General features: G+C 41.8%; 1 protein-coding gene across 3 annotated transcripts in view; it reads right to left on the bottom strand.

The window, feature by feature from the left end:
* The window catches only part of UNC5D (unc-5 netrin receptor D), a 952,147-nt gene that overhangs the window by 203,861 nt on the left and 727,219 nt on the right, over nt 1-21,067 (bottom strand). For all 3 annotated transcript variants that reach the window (XM_075346117.1, XM_075346118.1, XM_075346116.1), the window contains one exon: nt 12,335-12,712. In XM_075346117.1, the coding sequence (XP_075202232.1) occupies nt 12,335-12,712 (378 nt within the window). The remainder of the gene's footprint in view (nt 1-12,334; nt 12,713-21,067) is intronic.

The following is a 21,067-nucleotide window of genomic DNA, read 5'->3' on the forward strand; positions in this document are numbered from 1 at the left end:
GAAAAGTTCTCTAATAGCACAATGTATTAAGCCCACATGCTAGCTTATAGAAAGTGCTTCGTGCTAACTGGAGGTATCATCTTGCAATTTTAGCGCCATTGCAAAATGCACAAGACCTGGTTAGAGGAGCTGCAAGGGAGCTGGCCTGGCAAAATGTATTAATTTTGAGTATTACTTTTGAATACGCTGACCACTGTCAGCTTGTTTTTACTTAGATTGCGTTACATACAGTTCTACCCAAATTCGGTAATACAGACGTGTCTTTTTTAACAACTTTATTAAAAGCTATCTTTAAACTTGTTTACCCTCACCTATTGCTGTCTACTATTTATACCTGTGAGGTGGACAATTTTGGTTGAAAAGGGACTGTTCTTTCCCCGTCACCCATTCTATGCTTTTTGAACATAGTTCGATGCCCCCAGTATGTGAACCCCCACAGTGTCCTGCACATATTATGATGATACCAGAATACCCCCACAGTATGATGCCTTTCTTCCTCACTCAGAACAGTGCATCGTCTAAATAATAATTAAAAAAAGCTGCTCATCTAGTCCCATTCCCAAGATTACTACCTCCAGTCTATGTTGTTTGTGGTTCCACACAGCAGGTGCACTCTAGTGACATCATTCAGCCTGCTCAACTGAGCATCCAACTCGGTGTGAATGGTGGAATAGGGAGATGACTACTCCATCATTGTTTTTAAAGGGAACTTATGTCCTAAAGATACAGATAATGTGATGCAGTCACTACTTACGAGTAGTATGGATGGAAGAGTAGTCACGAAAGCTGGGGTCTGGTAATGGGAGGACATGTGTGAGCACAAGGATTAAGCAAAGGTGTAGTCAGGTCACAATCCAAGGGTCAGAAGGCAGGAGGTCACAACAGGAACAGGGAGTGAGCAGAGAGAAGTCAAATAACAGTCTGGGGTCAGAAAACCAAGATCAGAACACTAACAGAGACACAAGCCAACAGCACAACTGCAGAACCAGAAAAAACAACTGGCAAGGTTCTGGGAGAGCATTCTCATTAAAGAAGCAGAGCAATTACCAGGAAAGTGGAACACCTGAGAAATAAGCACCAACATGGAATCCTGCACTGTCAATCAAGCTGCTTGCTCAGTAACTCAGGAAAGCGCAGCAGAGCATCTCCAGAGGAAATGCTCTGCACAGAGGAATTGTGACAGATAGCTTTAAAATTAGTAGAGGGCATGGCCATTCAGTACTGGGCCTCCAATTCACTGGATCCACAGCAGCCGGGTGGTCTTCCTTCTTTAACTGTACACAATTACTTGGGAACATTGAGAAATACTAAAAAAAAGCCATCTCCCAGAAGTTTGGAAATTTAGAATGTTTCATATAGTTTCAGGAAATAAGAATTCAGAAAAGTGACATTTACAGTATTAACATAATAGTATTTTGCTGAACGTGTTTACTTAATAAGTAAAAAAACTAAATATTAATTGAAATGCAAGTTAGGTTCAGAATTGAGCACATAGCTTGTCTGCATGGCACCAACCTGTGGTTTCTACAGAGGACCTTTCTCAACACAGACCTCATTTCCCCGGAGAGAGCAATTGGAAGCAGCTAATTACCCGGCGCTGGCACTGAGCCACACTTGACAGTTAGTTTATATATACAGGAGCAGAATGCAAGATTTAAAAAGACAAGTTTGAAAGGTCGGTGATATTCTTGTGAATTAAGCAATGGAGGGGGCTGTGTCACCGTCACCTGTCTGTGGGGCTTTGTGTGACAGCCATGAAGTGTCACTGAAATGTTGATTGTATTCAGGCTTCTTCTGTGCTCTGACAGAACAAGGACTATCCCATCTATCAACAGTTCTCCAGTTCGGGAGCAGAGATGAGCTATTCCTGGCCACCCTTTATGGTGTCATTACACTTATATTTAGATGGCGGATCATTTATTAGCAATTTTGTTGTTTTTCTTTACTATTATTATCAGCTCATTTTGTATTTTTTAGTTGTTGGTGCAGTCAATGGATGAGAGCAGAAAATAGCTAATTAGGGAAACTGTCATATAACATATATATTAGTGATGTAATGAGAAGAAGGAAACCGGATTCAAATGTGCATACATTACAGAAAGTCTGGATGGCACAAAACAGCTCACTTGTGCCCTCATAATGGTAGTCTACAACTGAAAAAGTATGATTGAATGCTATGATACGAGGGAATTAAGGCCCCATTACACGCAACGACATCGCTAACGAGGTATCGCTGGGGTCACGGAATTCGTGACGTACATTCGGCCTCGTTAGCGACGTCGTTGCGTGTAAAGCGGCCTTTAGTGATGAGCGAGCACTAAAATGCTCAGGTGCTCATTACTCGTATTGTGCACGTCGTGCTGCTCGGGTGCTCGACTTGAGTATTGAATATAATGGAAGTATATGGGAAACTTAACCTTTTCTCCTACAGACCCTCCCAGAAGGTCTGGAGGCAGTAAAGTTGCTTAAATGGATGGAAAAAGTGCTCAAATGGAATGGGAACAGCATAGGGAAGATATGCATCTCCGACTTTCAGGCCACAGCTGGAAACAACATTGTCAGAATATTACGTAACTTATATGAAGGGACAAAAAAAAAAATTACAAAGAGAGAAACTGTCTCCTCCGCTCCTTAGACTATGTTCACAGACAGCATATTTGCAGTGTTGTTGAACTTGCTCATTGCTTTCAATGGTGAAAAAACACAGCAAAAACTCTGAAAGAATTGATATGCTCCTTATTTGCTGCAGGTTTACATTTTAATAAATTAAGGAGAAAAAGAAGAACAGAAACCAAAATATTGAATTTTATAACATGTTTTAACTTTTTATTAGTGCAAAATTCGTAAAAAAAAAACAACATACAGGACATAGACATAGGGAATAAAACCTGCATCAGGCAAACAAGAGACAGGAGGGAGTCTCCCCTCCAATCAGTGCGTCCGCCGCATGGACCACATTCTATCAACAGTAAAAAAATTGAAAAAAAAAAATCAAAATATAGAGATAGATCAGATAGAAAAGGGCAGTGATAGAAAAGAGCACTGTAATGAGACCTGGTTGTAAATTCCAAATTGAAAGTGATATAATCCTGCTGCTTGCAAAAAAATCACAAAAGGTGTAGTTCAAAAGGGGCCAACAGGGATGATTTAGGGTTAGATGATGGAGGTGATGATATAGTTGGGCATTATAATGAAAAAATAAACTGATCGAGGTATAGCATGGGTTAATGAACAAGGGACCGCGTTAAGTGAAAAAGAGGAATTATCAGACCAAAATAATTACCTAATAATAGCAGTGGTCACACTGGCAGGAGGAGGAGAACCCCAACAGCTGTTTCGGTATAGGCGCTTTTTGCAGGGGCGCCTGTAGTGAAACAGCTGTTGGGGTTCTCCTCCTCCTGCCAGTGTGACCACCGCTATTATTAGGTAATTATTTATTAAATAATTTTGAGGAACCAACCAAGATGGTGAGCAGCGAGAATGCAATAATCAGCTTAACCATCTTGCTTCTGTGGCTACTCAAATGCTCGCTGCTCACAATCAAAATGGAAGCTTTGCATGTGGACTAAGGGCAAATGGAGAAAGAAAGTACGCAGGATGTTATGTGCTTACATTTCCTTACTGCTTACCCTGGAAATATTGCAGTTTAGGTGTGTGGATATTGAGGCTTTCCGCAACCTCATGGCGGTGGCTGTCCAATGGTACTCGGTTTACAACCACCACTATATTTCCCAGTGTACCATCTCTGCCTTACAACTGCACATATCCCATAACATTACCCATTCCCTGTCCAACATAATTAGATTGCAGCTGCAGTATACCTATAGAAGTTTTGTAAAGAAATATACCCTGCTTATATGCCTTTAATACAAACTATCCCTCTTCCAGCAGCTATCCTTTTTGTGAATGCAGCTAACAGGATTAAAATAAGAATAGAATAGATACCTGAAAATGTACTTTTGTTGCAGCAGCAGGGACTGTAGGGCCATAATCCCTGCCTAGATGCCTCTTATACACTATCCCTTCCCCTCCAGCTCTTCCCACATTATTTGCAGCTAAGCCCGGTATTATTAGCCAATAGAATAGATTAGAATTAGCCCTGAAAATTACTTTTGGGTTAATATAGCAGCAGCAAGGTCTGTAAGGCTGTAACCCCTGCCTACAAGCCTCTAATACAGTATACCTTCTCCAGTAGCTTGCCCTCCAATAAATGCAGATAATATTGATATTATTATAGAATATAATAGATTTTTTTAAGTAGAAGGAGGAATGTATGTAAGGCTGGAATCTCTCCTGCCAACATGTCCCCAATACATTATCCCTTCTCCGGCAGCTCTCTCTACTGTAACTGCAGCTAAGAATGGTATTATTAGAGGCTTGAATAGATATGAATTAGCCCTGAAAAGGACTTTTGGGTTAACATAAAAGCAGCAAGGAATGTAAGGCAATAATCACTACCTAGATGCTTCTAGTACACTATACCTTCTCTAGTAGCTCTTCTTATACTGACTACAGCTAAGAGCAGTATTATTAGAAAAAAGAAGAGATTTGAATTAGCCCTGGAAATGATTATTGGGTTAATGTAGAAGCAGAAAGGTCTGTAAGTCTAGAATCCCTGCCTAGATGCCTCTAATACACTTTCCCTTCTCCAGCAGCTAACCTTACACTAAAAGTAGATAAGAGCGATATTCTTAGAAAATACAACAGATTTTTAATCTTGCAACAGCTGTAAAGGTAGAGTAACTCTAATACACTATTCCTTCTCCAGAAGAAGCTCTTCCTACACTATTTCCAGGTACAGTGTGTGGAGCACGTCGTCATCACCGGGTCTTACATATGAGGCCAGCCAATCATAGTAATGCCAATAGCCAACATGGCTATGACATTACTGTGATTTGAAGGCAATCCCCGCATGTTTAGTGCATGAAAAACAGCAGCAAAACATGCAGGGCAGGGACTTGGGCATGGCGCCCGAACACAAGAATACTCAATCGAGTATCAAGGATACTGAACACCCCAATGCTTGATCGAGTACTGAGAAGTGCTGAGCACACTCGCTCATCGCTGGAGGAAATGTAACCGAAAGAACCAAACAAATCTGTTTTTTAGTTCTAAAATGATTGGGCAACATTGTAACCATGGGGAGGGGCACAAATTGCAATTACATCTAAACCAGGGCGGCAATCAATGAGTGTCTTATCCATTCATTATATGTTCATAGTGCTTATTATTCTACTACAGTGAATTTGTGGTACATATCAATTAGCTGTAACATAGAGTCTATTATTCTGGTTTATACAACTTCTTTAGTGGTTAAAACTCATCATAGTGTGAATTTTGCCCGTGACATCACTTTATTTATTTAGCTCTTTTGTGACGTCACTGTTATTCCTGTAGTATTAGTTTCCCTGTGCTGTGATGTTTGTATTTACTTTTACCGTATTGTGACCTTATTTTATTATACCTGCACTATGACATCACTGTATTTAGCATTCTTGTACTATGACATCACAGTACTTGTTTGTAGTGGGACATCACTTTGTTTATGACATCATTGTGTTATTTACTTTGGTACTATGACAACTTTGTTTATTCTTCTTATGCTATGACATCATAGTATTTGTCTGTACTGGGAGATTACTCTGTTTTTTATTCCTGTACTATGACATCACTTTGTTTCCTATTGCTGTACTGTGACATCACTGTTTTCTATTCTTGCATTGCAATTCCATTGTGGTTATTATTACCATGTTGTGACATTACTGTTTTTTATTACCCTTGCCTATGACATCACTCTGGCCTTCATACCTATATTGTGACATTACTATATTTATTTTACCAATACTATGACATCACTATAGTCATCATCACTAAACTCTGACATCACTGCAATGTTATTGAGCTAATTTTCCTTATATTGTGACACTATAGTGATTTCTCCTGAAATATGATATTGCTATGTTAATTATTTCTGCACTGTGACTACATTACTTTTATTTTGCCTGGATTGTTGCATCACTGTGCTTTTAGCCCTACATTACTCTACTAATTACTCCTGTGCACTGACAGCACTGTATTCATTTCCTTTCTGGGCTTATAAATGATCTAACACTTTGAGAAGCTTGTCCTCCTGACTATGTACATGATCATCTGTGTAAAGTATCTGTATGTACAAAGGAGATCTATTTTGGGACACAACCCTACTAGTATTGCTTGTAAATTATTCACTGTTTTAGCAAGATAAACACGATGCATTTCCTAACAGGTCCTAACTTATTTATGTGATGTGTCACAGTTCACACATGTACTGACAAAAGCCAATTCTGAATATTAGTTCATTTATCTATCTATCTATCTATCTATCTATCTATCTATCTATCTATCCATCCATCCATCCATCCGTCACGGGTGCCCAGGGAACACAGGGTAACCTATGATGGCCCTAAGGCTGGGGACCCTACGCTCACCCTCACACCCAGGGGTACCCTTGAAGGTAGGGAGGTCCAGATCCCCAACCTGGCTCCATCTTCTGTCCTTGTCCATGATGGTAAGACTCCCTCCACAACCTACCACCCAGGCAAGGGGCAAGAACAGTAGTCAACAACCCCCCTGACAAAGGCAAACAGGGATAACAACGACAACTCTTACACACGGCAACCACACACAAAAGAGCCACTAAAAATGCACATGGGGAAACAACATAAATGGTGGGGAAGTAAACAGACTACAGGGTAACTGCCAAACCATACAACCAGCACACCAAAAAACTGCTGCAGCTGCACTAATGCTGCAGCCAACAAAGCAAGCAGAGAGAGGGTTTCTCCAGCTCCTTACATTTCCTGGCCAAGCTTCCACATGAATGAAAATAACCGTCACCCATTTGGGTAAAATAAAAAACCTTATGCGTTTCAGGCTACAAAAGACTTTAATCATAGTATGATCATTAGAGTTGGCTTTGTATACGTGTTGCAGATTTATCGCACTTTTAAAAAAAAATGTTGGTGCAGTTTTGCCACAAAGTCTGAAGGGTTTCCTGATGCAAGCAAAGTGATTGTGTGACGCCCTGGGCAAGCCAGGGGTCACAGGTCATCACCCCACCACACCCTACATCCCAGTTAGGAACACCAAAGCTACTAAAATCCTTGTTGCCTTCTTCCAGAGGCTGATGTTCACACCAGGGGGTGGGCCAGGCGGTTGGCTCCACCCACTGAGGAGTTCACAGCTCTGGAGGCGGGAAGAACCAGCAGATAAGCTAGGGACGAAAAGGAGTAAACAGCTAAGTGAAAGTGAAGTGGTAGTGGAGCAAAGAAGAAAAGGAGTAAAAGTGAGCGTAGAAAGCCCTGAAGTTGGTCCGGCTAAGTGCAGGACAGTGTCAGCAAGGTCAGCAACAGCGGTGATTGTCTGGAGGGGGACTGCTCGGAGGTTGCTGGAAGGACCGCGGACGGGTAGTGGCCCGGCGGTCTGGAGCAGTATACGAAGGACAGTCAGCACCAGGGCAGGGGCCGCTCGGACCCCGGCAAGGCTAGGAGTCGCCATAATTTGCCAAATCTGTCAGTGAAGGGGACGTCTGTCTCCAAACAACCAAGTCCCGACTGAAGGCAAAAGTCCAACCATTAAGGAGGAACACCGCCACCGCCAGGGCACCAGTTCCTCGGGGCCAGCGTCTGCGGGCAAACCAGGGCTCCTCCGGCCCATATCCAAGCCGGGGAGCGGGTTACCGGTGGGAACCCATCGCTACCAACATAGAAACACTAGGTGCAGGTCAAAGGGACATCACCGTTACCTACTGGGAGAGCAAGTGCAGCCGTCCGTGGGAACCGTCTTTCCAGCCGTGTGGTTTACCGAAAAACTGTGTCAACGTCTCAGGCTGAGTGAGTACCACAGTGCCGCAAGGCACCGCGCTGCCCCCGCGTCCCTGCGCCCACCAAGCCCTGCATCTCCCATCTCATCACTGGGCCCCGGGATCACCAACCCCTACCCACGGAGGGGCAACACAACAACTGGCTGCTCCATACCACCCTTCCCGGGATCCCCATACAGAGCAGCGGTGGTGCCAATAAATCACCACAACCGTGGGTGGCGTCACGGACAACAAACCATCCCCACACCCAAAAACCCCCCTTTCACTCACGGGCGAGGAGCGCCGCTAGAGTCCCCGGGATCCGGCTCATCTCTCGAGCCACCGAGCAGCAGCAGGCCGCAGCAGCCGCGGCAGCCGGACCCGAGCAGCAGTGGGAGAGCGCGGCGTCCCCTCCTCCGCCCGCGACAATTGAAAATCCTAAGGTCTCATACACAGATTGAATATTTCCCCTTTGCAGATTTGGTGCAGATTTGGATCTGCAGCATTGTCAATTCTTGCAGCTTGTGCTACAGATTTCATGCTTTCAACTGGCAAAAATATGCACCAAAAATGTACGGCAAAAACAGGAGTTTTGTCCGACAAAGAGATGCAGAAATACTCTGCAACAAATACTTGCATCTTAAAGGGAATCTGTCAGGTGCAAAAGGCAGCCAGAACCATGAGCAGTTCTAGGTGCATATTTCTAATCCCTGCTTAAGGCTATGTGCACACGCTGCGCTTTTTTTACGCTGCGTTTTTGTGCGTTTTTGGCGGCTAAAAACGCACAAAAACGCACTCGTGGCAAAAAAAAGCGGCAAAAAACACAGGCGTTTTTACCGCGATTTGGTGCGTCTTTGGCTGCGTTTTTGATCTCTGCGTTTTTCCAAGGCATTGCATGGGGGGAAAACGCAGAAAAACGCAGGAAAGAATTGACATGTCCATTTTTTTTTTTAAGCTCAAAAACGCAGCTTAAAAAAAAAAGGTTGTGTGCGAACAGCAAAAATGAAAACTCAGACTTTGCTGGGGAAGCAAAGTCATGCAGTTTTGAGGCCAAAAACGCACCCGAAAAACGCGCAAAAACGCGACGAAAAACGCACTGTGTGCACATAGCCTAACTGTCCCTGGCTATTGTAGCACAAATAAATCTTTAGAGAAAGTACTGCGGATGATACAGTATAAGCAATGTGCTGTAGTGGGTATCAATAAGAAAGTACAATACTGTATCCACAAATGGAAATTGATAGACATGCCATATAGTATATTCTGTACTATACAATGGTATACTGTGTACAGTATATGGTACAAATGTACAGAAATTTACCTCCAGAGTGGGTCAGAGCGTGGTGAAAGAACGGACCTAAAAGAGTGCACGGTGAGTATTTGCTCTTATTGCAAATCATTGCTCTTAATCCAAGTTACACATTTTTAGAAAGCTTTGCTTGTCTTGCAAAACACTCTCAAACCAAGTTACTCTTAACGGTACTTTACACACTACGACATCGCTAGCGATCTCATTAGCGATGTGAAATTCTGGATTGCAATTGCAATCCTTCGAGATCGCACATAGGTCATTTTACGCATGTGCGATCTCGAAAGATCGCACTTGCGATCTAAAGCTGGGTTTACACACTGCAACATCTCAAACGACATCGCTGTAACGTCACCGTTTTGGTGACGCAATAGCGATGTTGTTTGCGATGTTGCAGTGTGTGAAACCTATCAGCGACCCGGCCCCTGCTGTGAAGTTGTAATCGTTACAAATCGTTCAGGACCATTCCTAGGTCCTTTGTTTCCCGCTGTGCAGCATGAAGTTTCAGTGTGTGAAGACTTTGCAGCGACTTTGTTAGCAACTTCCCTTTCAAAAGGCTGCTTATCAACGTCCCCAAACAACCAGCTAGGTCGCTCTGCAGGTCCGGATCACTGTTGAGTTGTTGGCCAGGTTTGCCTGTTTGAACACTCACCAGAGACTTAGCAGAGACTTAGGGAGGTCGCTATTGCGTCACCAAACCGGTGACATTACAGCGATGTCCTTTGCAATGTTGCAGTGTGTAAACCCAGCTTAAAATTTCACATCGCTAATGAGATCGCTAGCGATGTCGTAGTGTGTAAAGTACCCTTTAATCTAAGGTTCCACTGTATATTTATTTTTTTGGACTTGCATGTTGCAATTGAAAAAAAAAAATACATTCAGCTACGTTATGCTGCCATGTGGCATAGTCTTGGATAAATACGCCATAAATCCAGAGCCGAAAATATACAAAAGATCTGCACATCAGTGGTTTCTTCAGACATGGCTATAGGCAGAAAACAGCCAGAAAGCACAAATCAAATCAAATACATCACTGTATGTAAGCAGCCATGTAAATCACTGAATGGTACAAAAACACTGACATTATTTAGGCCATTTCTTTTGTCCCCATATGACTGATATGGACTGGATCACATCAGTCTGTCTCTCATGTCCATATGGTGTTTCTATAATTTTACAAGTCTTGAAATAAAGTTAGAACACGCCAATATAACAATAAAGCCAAATACAGTAAGCTCAAAAAGTCAGAATATTAGGCTATACAGGGGCTTTGGAGTCTATGCTTCTGAAAACTTATCACAGTAGTGAACCCAAAAAACTGATATCTGATTAGGTGGACATGGACGTCAAAGTTTATCTTCTTAAAAAGGGATTGTACACTACTTTTCCTTTGTTTCTAAAAAAGGCTCATGTTGCGCTAATATTTAAAAAGAAAGGCATTTAATTTACTTGTTTATATAGCCCTATCATATTCCATAGTGGGGCTCACAATCTAAGTTTTCTATCAAAATGTTTTTGGAGTGTGGGAGAAATCAGACTACCGGGAGGAGAACATTGAGAACATACTAACTCCATGTAGAAGTCGTCCTTGGAGGGACTTGAATGCAAGACCCTAGGGATGCCGAGCAACAGAGCTAACCACTTTAAAACCATGCTGTGTTAGTATTGGACAACCCCCTTAATATGAAAATGTTACAAAAAAAATTTACATATATTAATTCTGCAATGATACCGCCGGTATATTAGACACAACTTTCTCACATCCCCGATTTTTTCCAGAACAATCCCACAATCAACCACTTTAAAAGTTGGGCATTTTGTAGATATTCTTGTGAAATTAGTGAGCATAGCTTAAAGGATTCTTTTTAGTGATGAGTGAGCAAAACAATGTTCGAGTGCTCGGAACTTGAATCGAGCAGGTCAGACGCTCGGAAGGGCTCAAGTAAAGAGCATAATGGAAGTTAATGGGAAGCTTGAGCATTTTTGCGGAAGACTAACAGGAGGACTGGGGGGACTGGAAAATCGCTGAAATGGATGGAAACAGAGCTGAAATGTCATAGGAACAGCATGAGGAAGATGCCTGTATACATCTCTAACTCCCAGGATGCTGTAAATAAAATAAATTTATATTTATTTAAATTAAATTAATAATTTAAAACAATTACAAAGGGTCACCCTATTTTTGATACCAAGCCAAGGTAAAGCAGACAGCTGTGGGCTGGTATTTTCAGGTTGGGAAGGTCCATGTTTATTTGGCCCTTCCCAGCCTAAAAATACCAGCATGCAGCCGCCCTGCAATGGCCAATCACATTAGATGTGCCAATTTGGATGCTTTGCCTGACTCTCCCTGATTGCATTGCATGTCATTGGTTTCATTTTTCACTTTTTGGCTTTACATAGCCTTCTTACTTTCTTCACCTCTTTACACCTTTTTTTATTTTTTCTATACCCGTTGGTGCGTATGCTTAACCTTTTTTAGGACAATAGTAATTTTTTTACTTACACATTTTTACTCATATGCATTATTTGCAGTCATATTTTGGCTTTTCATCTAAAGGTGCAGTTTGTTAGTTGATATACTTTCACTATGCCTCTTTAAGAGGTCATTCTCATATTTATGTTTCCATCCACGCATCAACACCTTGGTATATTTGTATATAAACTGAAAAACACTCACATAGTTTATATACTGTACCTTGTATATACTATACCCTCACAAACGGGGTCAATTGTATTTATTTAATCTTATAAAATATCTGTTTACATGTATATACTCTGATATTCATCTTTTTGCATCAATACTTTTTTGTTCTTTTTGATAAGTTGTGTATTCTGTTTTTTTAGATCTGATCATGCTTTGTTCTTTCATTTATCGCATGTTCTGTGAATCATTTTAATCATTTTTTATTAATATTCTTCATTCTTTATGTATTTTTGTGTATTCTAATAAAGTTTTATATTTTACTGGTACCCTTGTAGTCACTCTTTGTAGGCTGTAAGTATTGAACCCCTACAGGTATGATATTGATGAGCTATCCAAAAGACAAGTCATCAATACTTTAAGCCTTGAAAACTCCTTTAAGGAAGTGGTCACAAGTCATCACGTTATGTACTGAATGATCCAAAATTCTTTGTTTTTTTTAATCCCAGAAATGTTTATTGCATCAAACATGATTTAAACATACCTGTATTTGGCATAACCAGTCGTCCTCCTTGATGGCCAAAAATTCCACAAACTCTCATCTCTGGCTTTGATGAAATGGATGACAGGTTCTGAATATAGGGAGTTTTATTTCGGCTGTGTAGGGTACCGAAGCACCTATTGTTACCATGTGGAAAGGTCCCCGAAATTGTTTTTCCATGGAAATCGGGCCTCTCAGTCACACCAAGTGAGACCATGAAGGAGCTTTGCACCTTGACCTTGATGTCTGTGAGAGGGTTAAATATTGAAGACTCAGTCATTATTTCTTTGTCCATAGGGTCCTGGAAACAAATTGGACCACTGTATGTTCTGCTCACTGTTAAGTCAGGTTGAAGAGAGGAGTTCAATAAAAGTGAGTTGCCTAAAAGACAAAGAATAGTTTCTAAGTTAGTAACATAATGATGATTATATTAAAATGCGCAGATAGCAAAACAGTAAAAGCCAAGAATTCTCCACAATGTATAAAACCTATTCAACTTTGCAAATCCATAGTACAAGGATTTCTAACTTAAACCCATACCATTAAATCCTATGTGATGTAAGGCACCTAAGCGTAAAGGGAATTAGCGAGTGGGCACTCATTTGTCTCTCAGTTAATGTAATTTTACTCCGCACTTACACACCGAGTCATGTCTTCTCCATTATGGTGTCTCTCTTTTTGATACACATGTCATAACTGCCGTATTATGCATGGCTGAAGCCAGCTTATTACTTTGTTACAGAAGCTCAAGTTAATGTAATGTAACTTTCTGGCCAATAGATACCTGGCAAATATAATTATAGCTCTGAAATGGTTTAATAAACAGCATTTCACATTCTCAACTAAATTTTAGCTAACAGCTTAAAGAGCTAATCCTGGAGAAGTCAACCTTTCATTTTGTTACATTTGGAGACTGTTCGTTTCTGCAACGATCAGGCACCATCTTGCTAAATTTAATTTGTATTATAAGTGGTCCATAGTGGTCAAATGTATTATGTCTATTGCATATACAAAGTGGTCTCCTGTTGGCCTCCTTCACTCGTCCGTGTTTCCGGTACATGTGATGTCTGTTGTCACACATGCCGGAGACACGGACACATGTATTATATCTATTGTATATGTGGCACCCCTGAGGCTTTGGTCGCCACAGGGTACTTTACCTCAGTTAAGGTGTGGTATCTATTTCAGGTAAGGGGGGGTGGTACACCGCCCGTGTCACCACATTTCACCTCACATACAGTTAGGTGCTTCTCACTGGGGAAGCTGTCCTGGGGCAGACAGGGGGGTGGCAATTCAGAGACATGGGACTTTCCAGTCGCCAGGGCAACCGGCAGGGGCCAAGATAGAAGAAGGCGCAACACCCACTCACACAGACAGACGAGTCGGGACCATAGTTCTGACAAGACACCTTTGGAACTCTTGGAGTTTTCACTAGGCCCGGGGCTTGGAGCGGACCTCAGCCCAGGTACCTGCCTTCTAAGGAGGTCACCCTAGGAAAGGACACTCTCTTCATCAAACACCAGTAGTGGCCCCTTGCTTGCCTGGGATTGACCAGAGCCCATCACGGCGGTGACCGGTACAATTGGACTGGCTACTGAAGTTGTGAGTAAACTACACCTTGAACCTGCAGAGACTGTGTTGGCTTTCCCTTTCCTGTGTCGCCACCCAGCGCTTAGGTGCTAGCCGCCATTACCTCTCCTCTTCATCCACCCGGGGCCCCGCTCCTCCTGTGGGGAGCGATACCATCTCAGCTGCCATAGCACCTGCCACAGTGAGGAGCTCTGCAGCGGAAGCTAGTACTGGCCGCATTTCACAGGTGGCGTCATGACAAACTTTCTCCAATTACCCTGCTTCCCTCACCATTTATTGTACACCTCTGGACAACGGAACTGGGCAAGGCCACCCGTGACATTGCCTGACCTGACCCAAAATGGCCCGGCAACAAGTAGGTTAACCACCTGGCTCATGGGGCGCTACACATATACAAACAAGGTGGTCGCCTATACAGAAAGTCTTAGATATCAAGGTAGAACAAGGGCATCAATACATGCAGAAGGCATGAATCTAAAGCCCAGAGGTGTCCTTCCTCGCATTTCTTGACTCAATATATTCGGAGATGAGTAGAGCAGCTCTTAAAATGTAACATGATTTTCCTAAGCTCTGTCTGGAAATATTTATGCCATGTGTGTCATTATATAGCCACCAAGTAGTTGTGATGTGAGTATTGGCCTAGATAATATAAAAAGTTATTATCCTAAGCATTTGAAGAACAAATAAGAGTTGTCCAGGCTTGTGGCTAAATGTGACAACCTCTGTCAATAACTCAATGCAGAGTTTTAAATTTCCACAACGTGCACTGTTAGGATTTTCCACTGCTGGCGCTGGACACAGACATTCATGTAAATGCAAATATGCATTTACATACCTTTGTCCATATTCAGACTAGACATGTCCCGCCTTGCTCAATTCCCACGCATTAAGTGAGGTTGTGCATGACTAGTTAGCATGTGACTGTAAATATCATTGTCCACATGCAGACTAGACATGTCCGGCCTCGTTCAATTCTCATATATTGAGTGAGGCCATGTACCTCTAGTTAGAATGGGACCATAAATGTCATATATGCAATTCTATATGCAATAACTATATTGCAGTCATGCACTCACCCCACTCCCAATACTGGCACAGGAGAATGCTGACTTCAGACTTCAAGCTCAAGCCTGGACAACCCCTTTATGGGATTCACAGAAAGGTAAGGGTGGACACATCTGACTGAATTTAAGAATGCCTCAAGTTAGGAGCATTTTTTTTTATAAAATATTTACATTTTGCACAAATTGTAAGGTATTGCCTCATCACCTTTAGATGCTGTCTACTCAATGTGGAGCACAAGTATCTACTAAGTGTTCCCTAAGTAGAACTTTGTTCCCCATTTAGTTCAGGGGAATTTAAAACCCATTAAGTACAATTGTCACAGGAACAAGGCAACAAAATGTTTTGAAATCCCACTGAAATACTTTACAGCAGTCTAAGCCCTCGAGGATAGCAGATTTGGCTATCCCAAAGAGCAATTCTATAGCTAATATATCAGGAAAGGGCTATTTATATTGCAGGTAAATAGAAGAAAAGTAATCGCTCATATGTCTTCACATCAGTTCATTAGGGAAGCCAGATCTGACACAACCAAGACTCATTCCTTGTCAGCACTAAATGAGGAATACTTCTAAGTATATAGGCTCAATAGAGACTAGTCTGCCACTGTCATGCGAAGCGCATGAATATTTATTTATGCTAACAATGATGGTGATGGCATTGATTAGGGACTTACTGAAAGAGCAATAAATACAAGTGATTAACGTAACCCCTGCATTTAATATATATTATTGTGTATTTTAGTGAAGACAAAAAATATTGTTGCCTGTTCTACTATCTTTTTTCGGATCTAGGTAAAGGTCCAGTCACACTAAGCAACTTACCAGCGATCCCAACAACGATAGGGATCGCTGGTAAGTTGCTAGGAGGTTGCTGGTGAGCTGTCACACTGCGACGCTCCAGCGATCCCACCAGCAACCTGACCTGGCAGGGATCGCTGGAGCGTGGCTACACGAGTTGCTGGTGAGCTCACCAGCAACCAGTGACCAGCCCCCAGTCTCCTAGTTACAGCACACATCAGGTTAATTAACCCGATGTGTGCTGCAGCTAAATGTGCACAGAGCAGGGAGCAGCGCACACTGAGCGCTGGCTCCTTGCTCTCCTAGTTACAGCACACATCGGGTTAATTGCCTGATGTGTGCTGCAGCTATCTGTGCACAGACCAGGAGCCGGCAGCACAGGCAGTGAGAGCGGAGGAGGCTGGTATCAAAGGTAAATATCGGGTAACCAAGGACAGGGCTTCTTGGTTACCCGATGTTTACATTAGTTACCAGCCTCAGCAGAAGCTGGCTCCCTGCTCACTGCACATTAGTTGTTGCTGTCTCGCTGTCACACACAGCGATCTGTGCTTCACAGCAGGACAGCAACAACTAAAAAATGGCCCAGGACATTCAGCAACAACCAACGACCTCACAGCAGGGGCCAGGTTGTTGCTGGATGTCACACACAGCAACATCGCTAGCAACGTCACAAAAGTTGTTCGTTACCAGCGATGTTGCTAGCGATGTTGCTTAGTGTGACGGGGCCTTAATGCAGTCACATGAATAGAAATATACTGTAGCAATGGAGCTTTACTCCTCTTAAAGAGATGAGTGCATGATAGCTAATTCTATGAAAAACATTATTCATTCTTTGCATTATACTAGGACAGTCATGAATAAAACTAAGTACACCCTCTTTAAGTTGTACGGTTTTAAATATTAGGACATAATAAAAATAATGAAAGTCTTATTGGGTAACTACAAACTCAGATAAACAACACATGTCAAATTATACACTGTCATTACATATTCACGAAAAACTAGAACAAAATGCAGATCTAGTATGTAAAAAAGTAAGTTCATACTTAGTGCTTTCATAGAGGTTAAGAGGGTAGGTAGCAGCCCAGTGCTGCTAAACAAATACCCTTGATGAATTATTCATCTACAAATATAACCAATTGTCATGATCCAGGTCTGTATCGGCCACAATGGTTTGATTATTTCACCCAGCTCCGGCCTGGTAATGTCAGGTGTTAACTCCTCCCTGCCTCACTCCAGTTTCCGGGACACTATATCCTGGTGCTGCACCTCCGGTTCAGTGCCAGTGATAGTTTATACTATGCAGCATGTGTTACTGACTCTGGTGAGTTACGGAATCTGTCCTGCCTCCCAGCTACCTTGTTCTGACCCGTACTCTCTTTCGTTCAACCGTCTGTCCCGGTCCCTGACTACCTGCTCCTGTCTACTGTATATCCTTCCCTGTGTGTCTTATCCCAGTCCCAACCTGTTTGTCCTCCTCTCTTGTTTCTACTTGGACTTCCCGGTATCTGACCTGTATCCTCATTCCTAACTTTGACTCCATCACTCCCCTCTGTTGCATATGTGACTTTCTGGCTTCCGACCCTCGGCTATCACATGACCCGATTTGATTATGCCTGTGCTATTGACAAGACCTCCTGCTGCTGACCTGGTTTACTGACTGCTCTACTGCCCTCTGGTGGTTTGCCTGCTAACTACACTCTGAAGCTACACTGCTTGTAGCTTCAGTGTCTCCCTTAGTACAGTGTGACACCACCTATATAATATAAAAGCAGACGTTTTGGCAGTTTGCTGGTCTGGAGCCTTCAGGCTTGTGTTAATACAATGAGAAGGAGAAAATAGATCAGCAATGATCTAACAAAGCAATTGTTGCTGTCCATCAATCTAGGAAGGGTTATAATGTCCTTTCCAAAAAATTGTGAGTTAATCATTTTACAATGAGAAAGTATTCAAAAGTGAAAAACAGTCTAGACAGTTGACAATACTCCCAGGAGTGAACTTCACAGCAAGTTCCCAACAATGACTGATCATGCAATGCTTAGAGAAATTGTAAAAACCCCAAGAACTACTATCTTTGTTAGCATGTTAAATATTCATGACAGTACATTTCATAGTGAGAAGATAGACTGAACATTGAACAAATACGAATTGTTTGCATGTGTTGCCATGAGAAAGCATCTCCTTTCTGAAAAGAACATTGCAAAGTTGCAGTTGAACAAACCTAAAGACTTCTGAAACAATTTCCTTTGGAGAGATGAGATCAGAAGGAAATATTTGGCCATAATACCCTGCAACTTTATTTGGTGAAAACCAGACAGAAGTCGAACACCTCAGTTTAACGGTTATGCGTGGTGGTAGAGTGATGATTTAAGCGTCTTTTACATGATTTCACACTTGGGCATTTGGGCTTCTTTTATCATCGCTTTGCAGTCATTGAGTCGAGCATGAACTGCTCTATATACCAAAGTTCTCCAAAGGTTAAAGCTTGGCCAAAACTAAGTCAGGCAACAGAATAAAGAACCCAAACACGAACACAATAAATGTAATTAAGTAATACTGGAAAATAAATGGTCAATCCTCTAGAATTAAATCAAAGAGTAATAAAGTCAATGCAGAAAACCACTACCTAGGGTTAATTCTCCTAAAAGTGGACCTACAAAGGGGACATTTGTCATGCATTGTTTATCTAAGGTTGAATTTTCCTAGTTTTAAGACTATTTAAGGACCAGATGCTTCTTTATTATATCCTGATACATAAACCCATACAATTCAAAGAGGGTGTACTTAGTTTTTTCATACTTATATGGAGTCTCTATTTAGTTACTGTTGACACCTTTATTGGTAAAGAAATTGGATGTCTCTGATTTCTTCCCATTCAAATGATTTGCAATTACAAAATTGGCAAGAAGGAAAAAAGGTACATTCTATGTCAATTCTCAATAAGAGTCAACGACCAAATATAGGGTTACATATCGGGCCCATGTGGCATATAGAGTTCAACAATGTCAGGTTGCCCAAGTACAATTCAATTTTATCATTGATCCCTTCACTTCACTTGACTACCAAGATATGGCCAATTAAACAATTGAATGGAGAAGAGTATCTCCATGGAATTAGAAGTTGTGACCGGGACCCATACTTCCAAGAGACACAGGCTTCCTTGTTCCAGACAGTTAAAGGGGTTTCCCCACGAAGAAAATTAATTTTAAAGTTTATTTTAATCAATAGATCTTCGAATAATAAAAACTTCTACCATTTATTGTGTTAAAAAAATGTTCCTGTGCTGAAATAATCTTATATATATGTATATGTATCTTATATATATGTCCCTGCTATGTGCTGTCTATTGGCCGTGTCGGACCATACAGGGGCATGATCTGATCATACCACATCTGCTGGGCAGGGGATGACGCATGAAAGAATACAGATATTACAGCATGGGATCACAGCTGATTCTTTTTGTGAGGCAAAACATTTCTCTTTTTCACCAAAATATCCCAATAAACAACTATATAACCAGTTAAAAGAAGTTTTTTTTATTGATGGCATATTCTTGAAAACATTTATGACAAAAATACAAAGAAGCGGTGTGAAACGTGCATTGGAGTGAGAGGCGGGGAAGCTGGTTATACGGTCTATTATGGCTACAGGTCTGGTATCTGATTTATAGGGGGTTAATTTAATGATGCGGTTGTATTAAGTATTTTACTATTAGAAGGCAAGAATTTGACTGCATCACTACTTTACTGTTTATGTATTGGTGACTGTGTAATCACCATATGATTCCCCATATATTTTAACTTTTCATATTACTATGTATGACCTGTCTTCCCTGCTTATGGGTTTTTATGTAGGTTTTAATTTGTATTTTTGTCATAAATGTTTTTAAGAATATGCCATCAATAAAAAACTTCTTTTAACTGGTTCTATAGTTGTTTATTGGGATATTTTGGTGAATCGTTGTTGGTATATCCTAGTAGGATTAATACATTTTGGTTACTCTTGGTAAAATCTTCTAATTTTGGATTAATAAAACATTTCTCTGCCTGGTTTTTAAAAAAATTTTACCTCGAAGAAAGAATTTCTTGTGATCCCATGCTGTAATGTGCGTTTTTACTTCCTCCCCTGCCCAGGAGCTGTGGTATGATGAGACCATGTCCCTGTACGGTCATGTACAAGGCCACTACACAGTACATAGCAGGGACACATATATAAAAGTATCTCAGCACAGGAACATTTTTTTTTTTTTTTAAACACATCCAATTGTGGAAATTATTATTATTCCAAGTTCTATTGATTAAAATGAACTTTGTTTGTGGGACAACTCCCTTAAGCTCCAGAACACAAGGTCCTGATGTTAGCCAGCATCAAAATATTTTATGCTGTAGCAATCACAGGGATTCTATGCTGACCTGACATTAAAGCAGGGTTTACACGCTACGATATCGTTAATGAATTATCGTCGGGGTCACGGTGTTTTTGACGCACATCCGGCGTCATTAACGAGATCGCAGCGTGTGACACTTTTGAGCGACCTTAAACGATCGCAAAAGTGGTCAAAATCGTTTGCCGCGGAGAGGTCGTCCTGAAACAAAAAATCGTTTAATGCTTATTAGTGATGTTGTTCCTCGTTCCTGCTGCTGCAGCTAGCGATGTAGTTCCTCGTTGCTGCGGCACCACACATCGCTGTGTGTGACACCGCAAGAGCGACAAACATCTCCTTACCTGCCTCCACCGGCAATGAGGAAGGAAGGAGATGGGCGGGATGTTACGTTCCGCTCATCTCCGCCCCTCCACTTCTATTGGATGCCTGCCGTGTGACGTCGCTGTGATGCCGCTCGAACTGCCCCCTTAGAAAGGAGTTCACCGGCCAGAGCGACGTCGCGGAGCAGGTATGTGCGTGTGACGCTGGAGTCGCGATAATGTTCGCTACGGCAGCGATCACACAATATGGCACGTACAACGGGGGCGGGTGCTATCATGCTTGACATCGCTAGCCGATGCTAGTGATGTCGCAGCGTGTAAACCCCACTTAATAGAAGCCAGTGAGAGAAAAAGACAAGTATGTCGAAACCTATGGGTTTTGACTGGGGTTTGATCTAAGGGAGCATAACTAGATTCCCCATTTAAAAATCTGGCACAGGTCACATGACTTTTTAGTTATGCCCATACTTTAAAGCGCACCAATCACCAGGATTTTCCTAAATATAGTAAAGCCAGTGCTCTACTGGCACTATCATGCTGAGTCTATACATACCTTTAGTTGTCAGATTGTATCTAAAGT

Source organism: Anomaloglossus baeobatrachus, chromosome 4 (assembly GCF_048569485.1).
Source record: "Anomaloglossus baeobatrachus isolate aAnoBae1 chromosome 4, aAnoBae1.hap1, whole genome shotgun sequence".
Lineage (NCBI taxonomy): Eukaryota > Metazoa > Chordata > Amphibia > Anura > Aromobatidae > Anomaloglossus > Anomaloglossus baeobatrachus.